We start from the raw sequence: 20,830 nt of genomic DNA, 5'->3' as shown, positions 1-20,830 counted from the left end.
ATGAGGCAGCATTATCCCCATTTTACTGTCTAAAAACTGAGGCTTAGTGAAGTTAAGTGACTTGCAAGTAAGTGTTGATGTCAGGTACAAACCCAGATTCTCCGAGTCTAAATCCAGTGGTCTCTCCACTACAGAACAACTGCCCCTTGACACTAGAGGAGGCTGTGGGAAACAAGGGCTCCCAAGGACCCTGCCCAGCCTACTGGTAGACAGTATTTGGTCTGAGGGTCATGTGAGCAGAGTTGGGGTTACCCAGCTGTCTGCTCACAGCAGTCTGTTCAAATTCAAAGAAATAGAGTATGAGTTCACAGAACTCAACTTGAAGAACTGGAAAAGCAGCTCTCTGCTTGAGCTTATGGGGAAGTGAAAGCTGAAATGTGATGAGAAGGCTTGCAAAGGTCCCTACTTACTACCCTCAAATCTTTCCTTCTTCCTTCTATTTTCAGTGAGGCCAATAAACAGATCTTTCTCCATTGCTATGTCATCTGTGTTTATTTGCTTGGGGCTCCTCAGGCAGCACTCTGGCCCTGAAAATATTTAATGAAATATTAACTACCTCAGCCTCACAGCACCCTCTAACCACTGTGCACTAATGGAAAAGCTAGAAGCACAGTTTGTGTATTAAGGTCAGTAATGCCTTTCTTAACCTTCCTCTGTCTGGTAAGTCTGAAGGAAGCAGATGTTTCTGTAATGATATGACTTATCTTTAGAGCCACAATCCCAAGGCCTGAGGTCCTTCCTGTGGCCGTGATCTTGAGAATGTTCTCTTTACTGATGTTCCTGTGTGCTCCTGGTGTGTTGTAGACAGTGACTCACTTTCAAGTCAGACATCCTATGAACAGAAGAAATCATTTCATTTCAGTCAGCATTTTTGAGGACCAGTGTGGGTTCCACTATTTCCATTATTTCCCCATCTATTTGCCATGAAGTAATGGGACTGGATGCCATGATCTTAGTTTTCTGAATGTTCAGATTTAAGCCAACTTTTTCACTCTTCTCTTTCACTTTTATCAAGAGGCTTTTTAGTTCTTTGCTTTCTGCCATAGTGTGGTGTCATCTGCATATCTGAGGTTATTGATATTTCTCCCAGCAATCTTGATTTCAGCTTGTGCTTCATCCAGCCCAGCATTTCTCATGACATACTCTGCATATAAGTTTAATAAGCAGGGTGACAATACAACCTTGATGTATATTCAGAAAACTAAGATCGTGGCATCCAGTCCGATCGCTTCATGGAAATAGATGGGGAAATAATGGAAACAGTGACAGACTTTATTTTGGAATGCTCCAAAATCACTGCAAATGGTAACTGTAGCCATGAAATTAAAAGATGCTTGCTACTTGGAAGAAAAGCTATGACAAACCTAGACAGCATATTAAAAAGCAGAGGCATTACTTATGCCAACAAAGGCTCTAGTGGCTCTAGTCAAAGCTATGGTTTTTCCAGTAGTCGTGTATGGATGTGAGAGTTGGACTATAAAGAAAGCTGAGGGCCAAAGAATTGATGCTTTTGAACTGTGGTCTTGGAGAGGACTCTTGAGAGTCTCTTGGACTGCAAGGAGAGCAAACCAGTCCAATCCTAAAGGAAATCGGCCTTGAATATTCATTGGACGGACTGATGCTGAAGCTGAAACTCCAATACTTTGGCCACCTGATGCAAAAAACTGACTCTTAGGAAAAGACCCTGATGCTGGGAAAGATTGAAGGCAGGAAGAGAAGGGAACGACAGAGGATGAGATGGTTGGATGGCATCACCGACTTAAGGGACATGAGTTTGAGCAGGCTCCAGGAATTGGTGATGGACAGGGAAGCCTGTCATGTTGCAGTCCATGGGGTTGCAAAGAGTTGAACATGACTGAGTGACTGAACTGAACTGATGGGTCCCGCAGGTGTTTTGGAGGGATTACACAGGAGATAAAGACCAGACTAAGCAAGAATGAGGCCACACTTATACCTCACAAAGAACTGCGAGTGCCTGCATGCGAAGTCCCTTCAGTCGTATCCGTCTCTTTGCAACCCTGTGGACTGTAGCCCACCAGGCTCCTCTGTCCATGTGATTCTCCAGGCAAGAATACTGGAGTGGGTTGCCATGCCCTCCTCCAGGGGATCTTCCCAACTCAGGGATCAAAACTGCGTCTCTTACGTCTCCTGCATTGGCAGGTGTGTTCTTTACCACTAGCACCACCCAAAGTACTGTATACAAAGGCAAAAAGGTGGGGCTGAGGGGCTGTGATCTGGTAGAAAGATGCCTGAGGAATGTGCCTTGAGGTGGTGTTTTCATAGCACAAAAGATTTGAGAAAGATTGAAAGAATAGGGGGCTGATGGAGATTATGGGGAAGAATGGATAAAGCATCCCATCATAGTCTTGTCTCTCCTACTAACTGTCCAAGTCTCAGATGTCCTGGTTTTTATATAAATGTCAAAAAAGAAGGAAACTAACAAAGAGCCAAGCAATGAGCCAATTGTCCGCAAATATAATTTCATGTACTCCTCACAGACTATGAAGAAACATAAGTTCTTTCTGAGAGCTCTCTCCTGTCACATGAATGGCCAGACATCCCCCAGGGACTGGAAAGTTGTGACCTAATTGCTGAGCAGGAGGCAGAAAGAATTACTAAGCACCAGGAACAGAGCCTGCTCAGAGCCTGAGGAAGGGGGCATCCAAGGGTGGGGCCCTGGCACACTCTTCTACCTTCACAGGCTGTTTGTGCTTAAGTTCCATCTTGCTCCTGCCATGGGCCCAGGCCAAGCTGCTGTAGCAGATCCTGACTCTTCCTGACCAGGTAGTCTCCTAGCCACAACCTGCCCCATTTTCCTTCTCCAGGGGATCTTCCTGACCCAGGGATCAAACCAGGGTCTCCTGCATTTCGGAAAGATTCTTTACAGTCTCAGCCACCAGGAAAGCCCCTACACTCTGCCCCAGCTCCCACAAAACCTGTTCCCTCCCCACTGGTGTCTTCCACCTCTGGCTTGATTTATTGTTCAGGCAGACTCTCTCCTCATCAGACCCAGGGTAAGGTTGTCTTTGTCCATTAGCATAAAACTCTTAAAATTACCTCTAACCTGTGGCGGATAGAACTCACAGTCATAAACATAAGCACTATCTTGGAATTTTTCAGAATGACTTCCTGAATGAAGAATTCAACAATAATTATCTAAACAGATAGGCTTATTTGAGTCCCGTTAACTGTTCTTTAGATATTAATACAACTTTAGGTCTACAGCACTTCCTCCTGCCTCGGGGCTTTTTAAAAATATGTCCTCCTTTCTTCTACAGAAAGTTTTTTCCCTTCACAGGCCCCCTATACTTGGTGTATCAAGCAGAGTCCCAGCAGGAGAGAGAGGGCACTGTCAAAGGGGTGATTAGAGAGACTCTAATGAAAAGGACATTTGTGGGCAGGTGTTAAGAATGGAATTGTGTCCCTTAAGAAAAACATGTTCAAGTCCTAACCCCCAATAGGTTAGTAAGTGACCTTATATGGAAATAGCATCTTTGCAATTGATGTAATTAGTTAAGATAGGGTCAGACTGGAGTAGGGTAGGCCTCTAATCCAACATGACTGATGAATTTGTAAGAAAGCCCTGTAAAGACACAGACGCTAAGCAAACACCACATGACAGCAAAGGCCAGCCAAGCCGAAGAACAGCCAGGACTGCCAGCAAACCACCAGCCTCTAGGAAGAGGCAAGGAAGGATCCTGCTAAAGGTTTCAGAGTGGGTATGGCCCTGCTGACACCTTGATTTCAGACTTCTAGCCCCCAGAACTGTGAGACAATAAACCTGTTGTTTTAAGCCATCCAGTTTGTGGCACTTGGTTAAGGCAGCCATAAAAAATGAATACTGCTGGGTTATGGGAAACCCAGAAAAAGATAGTGAAACATCTGGGTTTGGCGACAGAAAAACAGCTGCCAACCTAGGCCTGAAGTATGAAGCACAAGAGCCTTTACCAAAACCTGCAGCCTCCGGTGAAGGAAAGCAGAGACTAGCAAGGCACAGCCAACAGGAAGTAGCCTGGAGTGAAAACACACCACCTCATCCTTCTCCTTCTCTCCAGTCTCCTGATGGTGCCTCCCATTGGCCAAAATGAACAAGATGTCAGCAAACAAGGGAACCAGGTGGATGTTGTCCATGGAGGTCAGCCTCCTAGAGCAGTGGTCCCCAAACTTTTTTGGACCAGGGTCCAGTTTTGTGGAAGACAATTTTTCCATGGACCCGCAGGTGGGACATGGTATCAGGATGATTCAAGGGCATTATATTTATTGTGCCCTTTATTTCTAATCTCGTGCTGCAGCTGATCTGACAGGAGGTACTGGTCTGCAGCCTAGAGGTTGGGGCCCCCTGTCCTAGGGGAGGAAATAGAGTGATCTGGAAGGACAAACAGACACTATCCAGCACTCGGGTAACTTCTGCTTTTGAGTCTCAACTGCAAAGTCACTTCTTCAGAAAAGCCTTCCCTGACCTCCTGACCAGATCCTGGCCCCTGTAACATGCTCTCAAAACCCTGCGTCTGCAAGGTCTTTGTCAGTCTGCAGCACTGGAGAAATTCATTATGCAAATCAGCAAGCAGTGACTGGCACTTATGCTAGAAACTAAACTCCGTGAGAGAAGAGACCATATCTGTCGTTCATCATTGAATCCTCAAGGTCCGGTGCATAGTAAAAATGACTAGATTTATAGGATGTGCCAAGAGCCAAGCAACCTGATATAAAAAGATCAGGTAAGTAAGCCCAGAAAGTTGCCCTTGGCAACAAACTATACAGAACACGTACACATCCTATGGGTATAGATATTGCAGTTTGTAGTGTCAGAGAACGTGACCACCTTGAATACTTGCTCATGGTCCTCTAGAAATGCTGGGTGAGATGGGCTGTTGGATAAATGAGATGACAAGAGGAAGAAAAGCAACTACCATGAGGTCAAGCAAACCTTGAGCTTGCTTTCAGCTGAATCCTCAGCCCAGTCTTGTCCCAGTCACACTGGGGGGAACAAGAAAGCTCAGGTGGGTCTCTGCTCCACCTGTGTGGCGACTTAGGTCCTGCACCCATCCTCAGATATTGGATACCTCTTTGTAGACCAAGTGATCCTCTTCCCGGCTTCAGCTGCGCTTTCTAGTTTCCATTACTAATTTACCTGTTTAATTTCAATATCTCATAGATTATTAACCCTGAAACCCAATGTGCAGGTCCCAAGCATTCAAATGCACTTCTCTTCTGAAGTACATCTAAATTTAGCTGTCATAAACTGGGAGGTAGTGGTGGTTTCTACGTTTTTTACATTGGATTGCTCTTTTATACTTGGATGAGTCAGTCACCCTTATCCAACTTTGCCTGGAGGGAGTTGGCAGTAAACACAACAACCATTACAACACCCACAGTCCTTGTGAACACACTATCAACCTCCTTATTTGCTGGTTCTTATGATTATGGCTGTAAATGTCAATAATTCTTCTTGCAATTAACTTTTAGCAGCACCACAGAGCACACAACACACACCTCTAACATGAAAATGGAGCAACAATATCAAATTTAACTTCTAGGGTGGGCAGCATTGACGGGCATTGTCATCTCATTAACAGGCAGCAGGCTCCACATGCCTTCTGTGATTGGCAAAATCTCTCTTCTGTAGCAGAACAGCTGCCAGGGGCTGGTTTCCTCAGACAGAGACGTGTCACAGAGAAGGTGTTGGCTCAGAGGAGGGACCAGGCAAGGACCAGTCGGGAGGCAGAGCTGTCCCCAAGCGAGCCATGCAGAGGGTCTGCTCCTTCATCCACCTCACCCTCTTCTGGGCAGGTAAGTCAGATCCTGGAAACTTAACTGAGCATCAAGGCTGCCAGGGCCAGGCCCTCGAGCATAGCACCCCTTATTCAATGATCTTAGCCCCAGTCTTCACTGAGCCTATCTTGTGTCTTTTCTCTAGGAGTCATGTCAGCTGTCGTGTTGTTGCCTCAAGACCAAGAAAAGACTGTGCCTGTGGGGAAATCTGTCACCCTCAGTTGCTCCATGAAAGGAGACTCCATCAGTAAACACTATATTTTCTGGTACAGGAAGACCCCGGGTAACACAATGACTTTCATATACCGAGAAGGGGGTACATATGGCCCTGGGTTTGAGGACAACTTCCGAGGTAAAATTGATGATTTAACCAACCAGGCTATGCTGGAGGTCCTGAAGGCATCAAAGAGAGATGAAGGATTTTACTACTGTGCCAGTGTTACCACCCTGCTGCAGGTTCACTTCTAAGCAACTCAACAAACACAGAGATCTAAGTGGAATAGCATTTTCAACAAGATCATGACTTTCTCTTGAAGAAATAGTTTAACAAATGGAGGCCAGAGAAGGCTGATGTCCATGCCTTTCCTTCAGGTTCAGTGGCTCATATCCTGCCCACAAGCTCCCGTGGTGCTTAGATAGGCAATCCCTAGTGAGGTGTGGCCCAGTGTGGGGCAGTAGAGAAGAGACAGAACAAGAGTCAGAAATTGTAGCATTTACTGTACACCCCTAACAGTGTTCTTGGAGCTTCATAAAAGATTTGGCTATACAGCCTGAAGTACTTAGGATATGATGTAAAGAGAAACTTCCCAGAATATGAGTATGGCAAGCTCCAGTTTCTCCCCAACCACATACACCAGGAATCTAGCTGATCTCGATGAGCAGGGCTGGGAAGGTGGAAAGACTCCTTCATTCCTTTGTCATCAATGAGACACACGGCCTGTCATCATCCCAACATGGAGGGTAAGAGCGGATCTCTAGTTTTCTGTACCATTTTGGACTTTTGCTCTCCTTTCCATCTCTGCCTGTTTACTTCTATATGTTTTAGAAACAAAACATTGAACAATTTTTTTCCACTGGCATTTCTTTATCATTCTTTGAGTAGCTCAATTTAAATTCCACTTTTATCTTAAACAGTGTACTTTTCAAGATTTAGATGACTGACAGACTGTTCTGAGACTGAACTTGTGGCCTTCCTTCTGGCCTTGTCTAGAAAATCTACCATTCATGTTATTGACAACCTTATTGGAATTTTGGTGGTGACAGGTATCCTCAGTAACTAGATTATAGTGGTGGTCTCATGGGTGTATGAGTACATCTGAATTCATCAACTTGTGCATTGTAAATATATGCAGTTTATTACACATCAAGAGTACCTTGATGGAGTTATAAAAATATTTTTTTAATTTAAAACAAGAATTCTTAAAGCCTCAGTGGGCTACTTCAAGCAATGCCTAAGGAAAACTTTCTACATTTAACCCTTCTAATCAGAGGTCTTGCCATCCATAGAACATAGAGGCTGACAAATGTTTGCCAGGCAGGCATACAATCGGTTCCAGTGATGGATCTTCAGTTTTCCAAGGGTCCTCCCAATCATTCCATCTCCCGTGATTCTGCCTGACCTCATATATATACATATATATATAGGCAGCACTAGTGGTAAAGAACCTGCCTGCCAAAGCAGGAAACATAAGTGACATGGGTTCGATCCCCGGGTCGGGACGATCCCCTAGAGGAGGACATGGCAATAGACTCCAGTATTCTTGCCTGGAGAATCCCGTGGACAGAGGAGCCGTGGGATTGCAAAGAGTCAGACACAACTGCGTGACTGAGCACACACACGCACACGCACACACACACATATATATAATATACATACATATATAGGGATGAAATTTGGAAGCTAGTTATGTAGATATTGTCAAAGTTTTGGAGTGATGGTTTTATAAGACCTGCAAGATGTATTCCTATCAAGAGACTCAGTAGGTCCTTCTTAAAGAGACTGGAAGAATATGTTTGATGAGAAGGAGGAAAGAAAATATTTGTACAAATTTGTAGAACTGTGAATTCTCTGTGATAATGATTAATATTATTGTGTGCTTACTATACTGTTCTGAACACTTTACATGAGTTATATAAGTTAATTCTCTCAACAATTCTATGATGCATTTTCTATTATCATCCCCATTTTACAAATGAGGACACTAAGGCACAGTAAAGCTAAAACGCTTGCCAAGATACTCCTGCCAGTAAGGAAGGGTGACAGATTTCAGACTCTGGAGCTGGAGGACACAGTATGTGATTCAGGAGGTTGGGAGGAGGTAGTCCATGGAGGAGGCCGTCCCCAGGATGTGTCAGAAATAAGGAACAACAGGACTGTGCCCTTGCTACCAGACCCATTCAAACCAATGCTTCATGACCATCTGTCAAGAAACTAGGACAACACAGCAGGGGTCCCAGATGACTTCTCAATTTCTTCTAGCTCCGAGGTTTTGTGATCCTGACACAAGCTTCACTGTCTTCTAAAATCATCTGTACCTCTTCATCTTTGAAACCGAATAAGAAAAGTCACATTTTCAGAAATTATGAGTCCATCTTCACAGTGTTATAAAAAAACAAATAATAGGAAGTAAATTGCATTGCACATGAGTAGTTATTCCATAAATTTACTTAACATAAGAAAAAAGGCTTCCCTGGTGACTCAGACAGTAAAGACTCTGCCTGCAATGCGGGAGACCTGGATTCAATCCCTGGGTCAGGAAGATCCCCTGGAGAGGAATGGCAACCCACTCCAGTATTCTTGCCTGGATAATTCCATGGACAGAGGAGCCTGGTGGGATATAGTCCATGGGGTCACAAAGAGTTGGACACGACTGAGCCATTCACATAAGAAAGGCCCAACAATAAAGTGGAATAACTGAGAAGAAATAAACTAAATTATGGAGTGCCAAGATGCAACCACTTTCAAGTGTGAACTCACTTAATCCTTATATCAGCCCCACAGGTCTTTATTGTCAGCTCCGTGTCACAGATGGAGATACTGATCCTCAGAGAGACTGGGTAGCTTACCTAAGTTTCCAGAAGCAGAGCAGGGACCTGCGTCCTAGTAAAGGCAAGTGGCCCAGGCACTGGCCTAGGAGCCATGGGCTACACTAAAGAAATCCATCACCTATAATACAATCTGAATTAGAGAACAACTGGGAACAAGTATGTGAAGTCTAGTCATCTGTGTGATGCAGAGGTTGTCCTTGACTCCTTGGCCAGTCCTGGGGAGAGGGCATGGAACTGGCCTCCTGCTCCTTCCTCCTCCTGACTCCTTCCTCCTCCACTTTTCCCTCCCTTGCTTGAAAACATCAGTTGCAATTTCAGCTTCCAGGTTGTTCTCAGGAAATGCCTCACTCCCGTGACTGAAACAGGACAGCTGCTACCCAGCCCCCTCCCACTTTCACTCCTGAGCCCACCCCTAGGTCAACAGCTTGTTTCCCAGGCCACAGCATGGAAAACAGACCCACATATTCCTCCTTTCTGATGCCTAGCAGCGGCAATGTCTTATAGAATTCCCTGAGAACTGAGCGCCGAAGAATTGATGCTTTTGAACTGTGGTCTTGGAGAAGACTCTTGAGAGTCCTTTGAACTGCAAGAAGATCAAGCCAGTCAATCCTATAGGAAATCAGTCCTGAATATTCATTGGAAGGACTGATGCTGAAGCTGAAAGTCCAATACTTTGGCCACCTGATGCGAAGAGGTGACTCTTAGGAAAAGACCCTGATGCTGGGAAAGATTGAGGGCAGGAGAAAAAGGGGACGACAGAGGATGATATGGTTGGATGGCATCACCGACATTATGGACATGAGTTTGAGCAAGCTCCAGGAGTTGGTGATGGACAGGGAAGCCTGGCGTGGTGCTTCCATGGGGTCCATGGGGTCACAAAGAGTCAGACACGACTGAGCGGCTGAACTGAACTGAGAGTCCCTCGGGTGCTGATGCATTCACTGCCTTCTCCCTCCTTCAAAGAGACTGCCTGATGTGGCAGCTACAGGAGTCTGGGGCCAGTGTGATGAGAGCTGGAGAAATTCTGTGGGTCCCTGGCAGATCGATAGACTTGTTAACTTTACCATCCATGTACATCTGCACCCTGAGACAGAGTGTCCGAGTTCGTCTCTTCCATTTTCACTGACTTATTGTCACTTACATAGAAGCAGCAAAAGGGCTCAAGATCTATCATCCACAATTCCCTGCATTTAAAATGAGCAAACTGACACCAGAAAGTGCTGCTGTAAATTAAGGTGAGGGAGTCACTGTGCAAAGAAGAGAACTGAGTTCAAACCAAACTTCGCTCTAGGCAGGGTCTTAGCCCCCTGCAGCACCTCAGACAGAAAAGTGCTGACTAATAAACTCTCCATATCAACAAGGTGAAGAAACACTGGAATTGAGGCTGCTTACCTACTTCTCAATTCAACATCTTACCTCCAAATATAAATTGAAATCATGGGGTTATAACACCTCTAATATTTTGGGGTCAGAGTGCTTTATTCTTCCTCCAGCAAATACCATCTCTCCTCTCTGCCTGACTTTTCTCCATAGCATTCATTACTATTTGATGAGCTGTATATTTTACTTGCTTATTTATTTGTTGTTTAGCTCTCCGCTGGAACACAGGGATTTTGCCTGTTTTGCTTACTGTGTTACCTCTAGCACTTGGAATAAATCTGGCACAAAATGGGCACGCAGTACATGTGTTGAATGAATGAGTGAGTGAAATGTGCAATGAAGGAGCAGTGTGTACCCTGCGCTGTGCTGCATGCTGGGAATGCAATAGTGCACAAGACCGGTGATAACTTTGCCCTCAGAAATGCTTTATCCAACCCTCATCTATCTGCTAACAAGATTTTCTAAAGAGTAGATAATAGAGCACTCTAGAACACCAAATAACTGACTCTTGGAGAGCAGAAATCAATGCTCCTACATTCCTTGGACATCCCACCATGATCGGAATAAAATGGGAGGGTGAGGACAGGGAATGGCAGGCTTTCTCCTTTCACCATATTTCCTCTCCTTTTAATCCTAAGGCCCCAAGCCCCAAGTCTTGAACTGTTGGGGAGAAGCTTGAACATTTCTACCCTATTTCCCAGAGGAATTTTGCAAACATTCTCTCTAAACAGACTGCTGGGGCATACCATCTCTGAACCAAGAGACACTGGAAAGAACAACTCCTAACTCCCTCTTCCGCTACGACCACTGCCATCAAATGATTTTGGAATTCTTCAGGAGTGCAGAATCCTCAGGGTCTTGTGTTTTTAGCAACTCACTCATGAACAGACACTTACACTGTGAGTGGTAACAGTGCACGACTGTGTAAATCGAACGCAGGAGGAACTCTCTGAAGGCACAAAGCCTGGATGCTTGAGGCCCCCTGGCACAGCTGGCCTGGAGCAATGCTCCACCCCGCATGCAGGCTCCATAGGAAGAGAACCTGCTAAAGGAAGTCAAGCCACCATGTGATAGCTCCTATTCATTTAAATAGGGCGGGCTCTCCAACTCTGTTTAAATAAGAAATCTAGAGACTTCCCCAGTAGCCCAGTGTTTAAGAACCCATCTTACATCGCAGAGGACACAGTTTCGATCCCTGGTCAGAGAACTAAGATCCCACATGGGCAACTAAACCCAGGTGCCACAGCTAGAGAGAGTCTGTGCACCACAAACCTGGTGCAGCCAAATAAATAAATAATGCAAAAAAAAAAAAAAAAGAAAACCAGTCCCTGTAAGCTTTCCATTGCCTGCATACATGTGAGAGAATAGGGAAGCTTTAATGATCATTTTCTGGCTTAAGGACAAAGCCCCAGGAGAATTTATAACTTTCAGAAAAAGAACTGTCAGTATAAATACATTACTAGGATAGCAAATTATTAATAAAGGAAATCAATCCAAAGTGTAGACTTTTGGAGATTAAAGCTATTTTCATAAAATATAACAACATTATTTATTCAACAAATATTTATTAAGTAGCTACTATATGCTAGGTACTTTTCTAGACACACTGGGAATACAGAAGGTCAGGAGTTTATTTTAGTGAAAATAAATACAAAATAAGTAAAATATGTGTTAGATTGTGATGATTGCCATGGAGAAGACTTGCAGGGAGGAGAGAGAGTAGGAAATCAGGGGTCTGATGGAGGCAAATTTTTTAAATCAGCTGGTCAAGAAAGGCTACAAGGAGAAGCTTACATTTCAGCAAAGGTCTGGGATGAGCAGTAAGATATATTTAGAGTCTGGGTGTTTTCCAGAATTTTCTGTTAGAAATAACATTTTAATGGCCAGTTTTATGATGCATAATAGTACCAGTTTTTCTGTAACTTGGAGGAATAGGCAACAGTTTTTTTTCTTCTTCTTCTTCTTCTCTTGCTGCAAGCTCTGTCACCAAGCATTCAGGCTTCCATTTTTTAAAACCAATGTGATGTAGTTCCATGAATTAGTACCAGTGGGGAGGAAGCTGTGCTGAAAGGTCAAAACAGAACATGAAAAGTAAGATGGTAGAATTGCATTATTGACAAATGGAATCTGGGGCAGGTAATATTTTTTCCTCTCCTTAAGTGACCTAGGAAATGGAGAAATTGACTTTCTCTCCAGCCCACAGCCAGCTGGTAGGAAAGCCAAAAGATAGCACGGCTTCCAATCCCTGGTCATGAACACCTCTCACCACTCCCTGACCTGGTTGCCACAGGAAAGCACCGTGTCACCCCCATATTTTCAGCCCACATCCCTGCTTTGCTATTCTCCACTCTGGTCAGCTGGAAAATCTCCTCCTAGCCAAGTTGAGCTGGAAGAATAAGATGTCTCATGGGTGTTGTGAGAGTCCAGAGCTCCAAAGAACTCCAGAGTGTCCACTACACTTCCACCCTTGTTTTCTACCCCTTTCTAAAGAGACTCTGTGAAACCTCAAATGCTCTCCTAGGCATTTTCCATCCCTCTGGGAGCTTAGCTCCATTCCAAGTTCATAACAGGTGTTCAGTATAAAGACGAAAGGCTGGTCTCCCACTCTGTCTTCTCAGCCTTAGTAAACCCCACTCATCAGGGACCCTTCTCCTCACTCCCTGACCTTTGTCCCCACGGCAGTGCCTCTGAACTTGTCTACTGAGGAATGGGTGGATCAATGGCCTGAGCCTGCCTTCCATTCAGAGGCAAAAATTTTCCCTTCTTTCTTTTTCAAAACAAATGCAAGTCCACCATATGACAATGCTGTTAAGAAAAAGAAAGCTAATGAGGTGCTAGAAGATTATAAGAATGGCAGTATTATTATACTCAGCACTGATCAGCTCTTCCCACAGGTCACTGGCCTGACAGGTTTCTGAATTAGCCTGAGTAAGTCTTGGAGAAATTAAGCAGCATTGAATTGAAGCCTGTGAAGAGTTATAATGGAAAAGAAACCCACCAGACTGGGATGTGTGTTCAAAGTCTACTTTTGCCCTGTGAGAACCTACACCCCTCCCCAGGCTCATGCACAAGGCAAGGAAGCCAGAAATGAGACAACCTAAGGTCCCGTCCTCTTCTCACCATCTGTGATGCTGTGATCAGTCATCCTATAAGCCAATAAAAAGAGAAAACATATCCTATGAGCCAAGAAGAGAAAACATTCTGAAATTTCAGCAAGAAGAAGTTAAAAATGAAAAATCTCCTTAAAATGAAAATCATCAATAGTTGTAAAGGGGTACTAATAACAATGTTCATTGATGGCGTACAATCATGGAGTACTTTTCTATGAGGAAGTAGATGAAAACACGGAAGCAAGGCCAGGGTAAGGCATTGCCCAAGGTCATACTGCTGGTAAGTGGCTGAGCTTGGACACAAGCCCAGGCAGCTGCCTCCAAAGATATTGTGCCATGCAACCCAAGAGGCTGCATTTTCTGGAGCTTATTAAACCTTTTAAATCATGTCTATGGGCAAAAGTGTGGGTCCAATCCCTTCCCAAAGTTGTTTCTGACTGTATTAGGCTATATTCTATAAAAGGAAGCTGTGCAAGGAGGGAAAAACTATTTCCTTTGGGTTCCCCCTGATACTATCCTTACATTTTGCAACCGAGAAGACTGATAGCCTCAGTGGTATGTTTGAGGGCACTTTTCCACCCTCAGTTTCCAGCATGTGGTATCTATTTGGACTGACCCTCTTTGTGCTATTCCTCTATGATAATGCATGAATCATCCTTTTGAAGAGAGTATCATGTTTATCTCTCACAATTCTTATCAGGGTTTCCTCTTTTCCAGAGGTCCAGTCACTGAATCATCTGCGGGGACCATAAGAAGCACTGGGAACTCCCTAAGGACCATCTGCAATGCCTCTGGGTTTAACTTTCCAGTAGGTCACTCACAGTAGTTCACTCTTCTGGGTGAACTACTACCTTCAAGTTCTAGAAAGACCACATGAATTTTCTTTCTAAAATTAATCCCTTCGGACTGAGGTTAAGCATTTCAAATTTTCCGTGGAGGGAAGATTTATTCTCACTATGAATAACATCAACAATCACTTATATTTACAAACAAACAGACTGAAACCAGAGGCTGAGTATTCTTGTGCTTTCACCACTACGAACCACAGAGAAACTGAAGGGGGTTGAAATCTCCCTAGTAAGCAGAATAAAAAGGAGAATCTGCATGTAAGATCAGTGATCTTTCTCCAGCTGGATATCGCTGTCCCAGACCTACACCTCCATCTGTTATTTTCATCTGAAATGGTTTCGTTGCTTTGCTATTTTGAACTTTCCCAATCTTTTCATCTTCCAACTTACTGCATCCAGAGGTGCCTGGGCCAAAGGGTGAGAAGAGATGTAATGGTACCCTAAGGAACCAGCCTTGAATGACCCTTTCAGAAGTCCTGCTGACCAGAAGGCTTGTTCTGAATGCTGACAGGTGGTCAGAAAGTTAAACGCATATCTGCCTCTCACGTGAAGCTGACCATGCGTCATGGCTGCTTTTATTAGCCCTTGAATTCTAGAACATTGGAGGAAAGAGACAGAAAGAGCAAAACATAATTATACCAAAGGGAAAGAAAGATGAGAGTGGGATTTTCTGAGTTTCAGATAAACACGTTCTATAATCCTTCCCACATTTCAGATCTGTGAAAACATCCTTATCATGTTAACAGAAAGTTTCCTGGCACAGTTTAAGTAGGCGTATTTTCCTCTCTTAAATAGGTGGCAATATAGTGCAGATAACAAAAGTGATTATACAAGAATAAATATGCTTATCATTCACAAAAATATTAAAATGTGTTGAACTTAAAAGCAATCACCTGAAAATGGTCCCTCATGTTGGTAAGGTCTTTTTACCTATCTTGATATGAACAAGTTTAAATATTTGGTCTAAAAAATTTAGTCTATAAGCTGCATATGTGTTTTTATACATGAGTTCTTTGAATTGTAAAAAGAGCATGGGTGGTAGAATCAGACAAAAGTAAGAAAGAATCATAGCTCCTCATTTACTGTGGGACCTTGAACAAGGTTGCCCAACTTCTTAAACCTCTATTTCCTCACAGATAAAACAGATTAATAATACCTATTTCACAGAGTTATTACAAAGATTAAATAAAATAATTGCTAGAAGTCATCTGGCACTCCTGGGTGATTAGCACTTCAAATGTGCTCAATAATGCTAATATTCTATACCCTTGGCTCTTATTCTCTCTCTTTTTTTTTTAATGTGGACCATTTTTAAAGTTTTTGTTGAATTTGTTACAATAGTGCTTCTGTTTTATGTTTTGGTTTTTTGGTCACAAGTCACGTGAGATCTTAGCTCCCTGACCCGGGATTGAATCCACATCCCCTGCATTGAAGGGCAAGGTCTTAACCACTGAACCACCAGGGAAGTCCCAATACCCTCAGCTCTTAATGGTCTGAAGGAGGGTGGTTTTTACGCAGAAGAGAGAATAAAGATCTAAAATGGGAAGGAACATTGGTAATAACCAGTAAGACTTTTTCAAACCAATAAGTCCAACCAAATGTGCTGCCAGCATATTTTTCATAAAAATATCTCATCAGGAATGTTCTTTCCACACAACCTCTCTAAGTTTCTGCCATGCACTGATGATAGTGAAAGTCTCAAAGACAAGTCCAGTACCGAAGGAGCTAGGTCCCCAATAACATACTGTGTCTTCATTGCCCTCTGTCTGTACTAGATGAAGGTGGTCCAGGCCAGTCCCAGGTTTAGCAAAAGTAACAAGGAGAATGAATTTTTCATGTCAAACTCTTCCAATAGACATGGTTTAGATGTCTAGGACAATAGCTGGACCACGGAGTCTCAATTTTCAGAAAGCTCAGCCTTTCGAAGGATCAGCTTCGAGGATATTCTCCTGCAGGGCCTTCCCAGTCTTAGGATATTTAATTAATGTACCTTATTAAGAATGCAGAGATCTTTTTTCATCCTTATAAAGGAACCTATTAAGTTTAGTTACTAGCCTGTGAGGGGTGACATTTATCCATCCTCATGTTACTCATGCCTTCTACCTAGGCTTAGTTCACCATAGAACTTGGCCAAGAAACTCAAGTTCCCCTAAATAAATCCCAAAGGTAAATATCCTCATTTCAGTACTTTGGCTTTGTCCATTAAAAAAAAAAAAAAAAAACTATAGAGACCTTATGCAGGCGAATTAGGAAGAAAAGTCAGGGAATCAGAGCTACTATTTTGCCAGAAATGCTTTTTCTGTTGGTAGAAGACAGTGAAGGGTATTATCTGTGCCAAATCCCATGAGGGAAAGAAGCTGAGATCTGAGGAAACTTCCACCTGCTAAGAGGAACTGGCAGCCTGTTGACAAAAGTGTGGGGGAGGGGGAGTCAGAACTTCACTTCTTATTCTGTGACTTTACATGAGTCACTCAAACCCTTTGAGCCTCAGATTGTCATCTGTACAATAGGTTACATTAGCTGATCGCCACGCTTCCTTAGGGCTTCTCTGGTGGCTCAGAGGTAAAGAATCCACCTGTCAGTGCGGGAGACTCGAGTTCAATCCCTACGTTGGGAAAATTCCCTGGAGAAGAAATAGCTACCCACTCCAGTATTCTTGCCTGGAGAATTCCATGGACAGAGGAGCCTGGCAAGCTGCAGTATAAAGGGTCACAAAGAGTCAGACACGACTTAGCGACCAAACAACAACATGCCTGCTTCAGCACTAACAAGCTGTGGGTCTCTGTCCAACAAGAAAGAGAAGGAAGCAGCTGTGGGACAAAGGGGATCACATTTCATGGATTCCCAAGATTGTGATGCCCAGATTCCTGCCTGGCTGATTCCTTTATGTGACTCAATAAGGGTAAAATCAGAAAAAGAACTAAACAAAATACACTCATGGTTAATCAAAGGGGATTGAAAGTCAGTGCTAACCTCAGACCTACCTTACTTTGCCTCCAGCTCAGCTCCCTTGGGACACTCCTCCTCTTTAATGCCTCATCGGGATTTTTCAAAAACTGTGATCACTCAAGGTTGAAGCTTTTAATCTCCCATGTATAAAAGGATATGCAAATAGAGTTCAGTTTCCTGTTGGGTCTCTGCCAAGGTCTTAGCCTGGCAGTTCTGGGAAAAGATCCAAAGACCTCATATTTCTTGGCTGTTAACATTCTCCCATCTGTGCTCAAATCAGCAGCCTGGGCTTTGGGCTGTGGCTTGTCTGTAGTCTTACACTTCCCTAGGTTTTAAGAATGGTTAAGAATGGTTCTGCAAGAAAGTAACTTGTCCCTCAAGAAACCAGACAAGAGAATTGTCTGGTTATATTGGGGGCCAGTAAGAAAAAGATCAGTAAGAAAAAGGCTATAAATTATAGCTTCAGAATCCAATCTTATAAACTACTTCAGGTACTGATATTAATTAGGCTTAGGTAATGCTTGTAAATTAGTCATCTGTGTCAGTACAGGGTGTCCTACATCGTACACACACAAGGTGGGAAAAGTAATATTCTCAGATGCAATAACAGCCCTGAACATCATTCGGAAACAAAAGACCTGAAAAACGCAAGATATTCCAATGTGTTTCTGAGCCAGAAGCCCGGCCAAACAGCAGAATCAGGGATCAGACCAGTTGTCCCCTGTGTCTCCCTATTGAACTCACACAAAAGAGCAGCTGCCATTTTTATTCCACATGAGGCATCCAGATCCAAGTTCACTGAACTGTTGTTATCAATATTCTGATGGAAAATAGCAAGTTCCAAACTATATTAAATCCGACCATTCGATAAGTTTGGAATTTCCTCTTTTTCTACAAATGTTCTGGCTTATTTTTATTTTCTAGTATTTCTTTTCTGAAGCCAACAGCCAAAGGGCTTTCCTATGCTTTCTTTGTATTTCCATTATAAGGTCAACATAAAAGTGAAATTTTTAAAACTTTGTCACACACCTCTATGGCGGGACTTCCTCTTCCATTCCTCTGTTATCCCAGGAACCTTCCAGGAGCAAGTAGCTCAAGCTTGGAAATCTCTGCACGAATAGTCACCATAAACATGCCCTCCATGTCGTTTGTTCATGGTCAATTTCTCGCAGTGTCTTCCGTGGAATTTACTTCTCAATATCTTTCTCTAGTCTTGATCATTGGGCTTCCACTTTGTAAATTCAAACTTTCCTCTTTGAAATCCTCCCAGTCTCCTTCATCCTGAGCTTTACACCTTCCAACAATGACAGTTCCCAGATCGTTTACATCTCAACAGGGAAGTGATGCAACATGGTCCCTTCCTACTCTGTGTTTTTGCATCTCAATCCTACCCCTAGCCCTCCAAGTCTAGACAGCACCACCTTGCGCCATTCATGGGCATTTTCTCAGAGATCTGTTTCCAGAGCAGCATTTTGCATGTTCTGTAGGGAGAAGATGTGTGAAGGATATCTTTTGGGGAACAAGCTTGAATTCCACTGATACTGTGACTATTAAAGAAATGGTCTGATTCAGAAAGTTTGGAAGTTTCTATCTAAATCCAGGTCCAGCTACTTCATCACTGTAACTTGCTATTGGAAGAAGGATGTGAAGTGAGTGAAAGTCGCTCAGTTGGTCTGACTCTTTGGGATCCCATGGACTGTCCATGGAATTCTCTGGGCCAGGACACTGGAGTGGGTAACCTTTCCCTTCTCCAGGGGATCTTCCCAACCCAGGGATAGAACCCAGGTCTCCCTCATTGCAGGTGGATTCTTTACCAGCTGAGCCACAAGGGAAGCCCAAGGAAAGCCCAAGGAAGCCCAAGGGAAGCCACAAAGGAAGCCCAAGGGAAGAAGGATGGGCTCTACACATATCACTGTTTTAAAGTTGCAGTGCTGAATCTTAAATTCTACCTGAGGTTTGGGTTATGAAACTCTAGGACAAAGGTTGGGATGTACCAGTTCTGTGGACTATGATGGGAGCTGTCCAGATTATACACCTTCCATGGGAGAAAGAGTTGTCACCTTCGAAACTCCAACTCTCTGGTCTACTTGTGTTCTCTGATACCACACCTCATTCTACCATGCATTTATGGCAGATCTGGCCTACACAAAAATAACCTGGACCAAATCAACACAGTCTTTGTTAGTCTTCAGACTCAAAGTAAAAGAAGTGAAACTGACTCCAGAGTAAAATCTTCCCATCTCTTCAGTACAGACTCTAAGGGCTACATATAAGGCAAGTCTCCAACTGCCTTGTTTTTACATTTGGATGTATTTCTCCCACTTCCTGTACATAGTTTCTGCATGCACAGAATTCTATGATGAAAACTGAGACTCCATCCAACATACACTAATTAACTCAACTATCAGTCCAGATTGAGTGTATGGAGAGAGGACAATTTTGCACCAAGATTTACTAATCTCTAGTTTCAGGAGAAAATCCTCTCTAACAGAAGTTTTGCCACAAGGGATTAGGATGGTTCTGCCATTGCCTTTCGGCTTCCACACCCCAAGCCATCTGGTCTCCACCACATCTGAAGGAGGATCTCCCTATTCAGCATAGTTGACGCCATCACACTGATCCCAGAAGTCACAGCTGACTATACAGATTGGCCAATAAACCAGGGAAATCCTATGTTCTAAGAGAGAGGTGGAAAGTGGTGGGATGGATGGGAACTGGGTGCTGGGAAACTGCTCAAGTCCACTGCTGACTCAAGCTTCTCACCACCTGCCTATTACAACAGATGTGACTTCCTTATGAGGCACCAGAGACCCAGAATATCCACATCCTGTGGTTCTTGTACCCCTTGACACCCCACATTTGAGTTCCTTTCCTATTCAGAGAAGAAAAGCTGCTGGCTTTCAGCCAGTTCACAACAGATGTGGGGCACAACCACCAACTACCCAGGAAGCATCCCCCAGGGCAGGGCATGAGAATCTGCTTCTCAGAAATTCCCATACTTCTGATCCCATCTGACACCTGCCCAAAGAGAGCACCTGGGAGACTCGCTCCTTTGCATCTTCAAGGATTTAATGCTTCCTGTTGGGAATTAAGAAACCTGAGTGACAGCTAAGTTTAAGAGGCTGTAAGTTGAGGGAATTATTGGAAAACAGGTATCACAACTTTACATGTACTTTAGGCATGCCTGCAAATCTATATAAGACTTGGACAGAATGCCTTCCTAAATCACTGACCTTGTCCAGCTCACTCTCTGAATCAAAGTGGTGATCACACACAGGACAGACTTTCAAAGCCGTGAGCGGCGGGACCTTCCGTTTCTCCACATGTAGGACAATGGGGCTAGGGATTCTGCTCACGGGAAAGTTATTGCTATCTGTGCCAGGCTTTGCAAGGATGCCCTTGTACTTCAACTATCTGTCAGAGATTGTATTTTGACTTTTCCTAAGTCTGTATATTTCTTTTGCTACCTTTGTGACCCAAGAAAATAGTCCCTTCTGTCCACTGCCCACTTGGTAAAACTAAGGAAAGTAGGAAGCATGGGTACAAAGTACAAGGGAAGACACAAAGGCATTAGCACCAGGGAAAACACTGAGTAGATGTAGAGTGTTTATCACTAGAATTGATTGTAACCCAATACTTCCTAGAAAATAATAACATCAGTATTAGGATGTGTATTTTCTTAACATCTCTGAAAGATAATATGTGCTTTCAAGGAGTACACAA

General features: G+C 43.6%; 1 long non-coding RNA gene and 3 gene segments (V, D, J or C); 3 read left to right on the top strand and 1 right to left on the bottom strand.

The window, feature by feature from the left end:
* LOC122443232 overlaps window positions 1-20,830 on the top strand; it is a 331,145-nt gene that overhangs the window by 123,516 nt on the left and 186,799 nt on the right.
* Window positions 1-20,830, top strand: part of LOC122443230 — a 180,150-nt gene that overhangs the window by 58,608 nt on the left and 100,712 nt on the right.
* LOC122443256 lies at window positions 5,560-6,435 on the top strand. The segment is given in 2 exon segments: window positions 5,560-5,790; window positions 5,918-6,435. Coding segments are annotated over 2 exon segments (369 nt in total).
* LOC122443269 lies at window positions 12,152-17,268 on the bottom strand. The gene is made up of 3 exons (XR_006269953.1): window positions 17,143-17,268; window positions 14,549-14,750; window positions 12,152-12,264 (listed from the first exon to the last, which is right to left on the bottom strand). It is a non-coding gene; the product is annotated as an uncharacterized LOC122443269 (long non-coding RNA).

The sequence above is a fragment of the Cervus canadensis genome, chromosome 6, assembly GCF_019320065.1.
Source record: "Cervus canadensis isolate Bull #8, Minnesota chromosome 6, ASM1932006v1, whole genome shotgun sequence".
Classification (NCBI taxonomy): domain Eukaryota; kingdom Metazoa; phylum Chordata; class Mammalia; order Artiodactyla; family Cervidae; genus Cervus; species Cervus canadensis.
The sequence above is the reverse complement of the archived record's forward strand: the minus strand, read 5'-3'. Positions and strand labels throughout refer to the sequence as shown.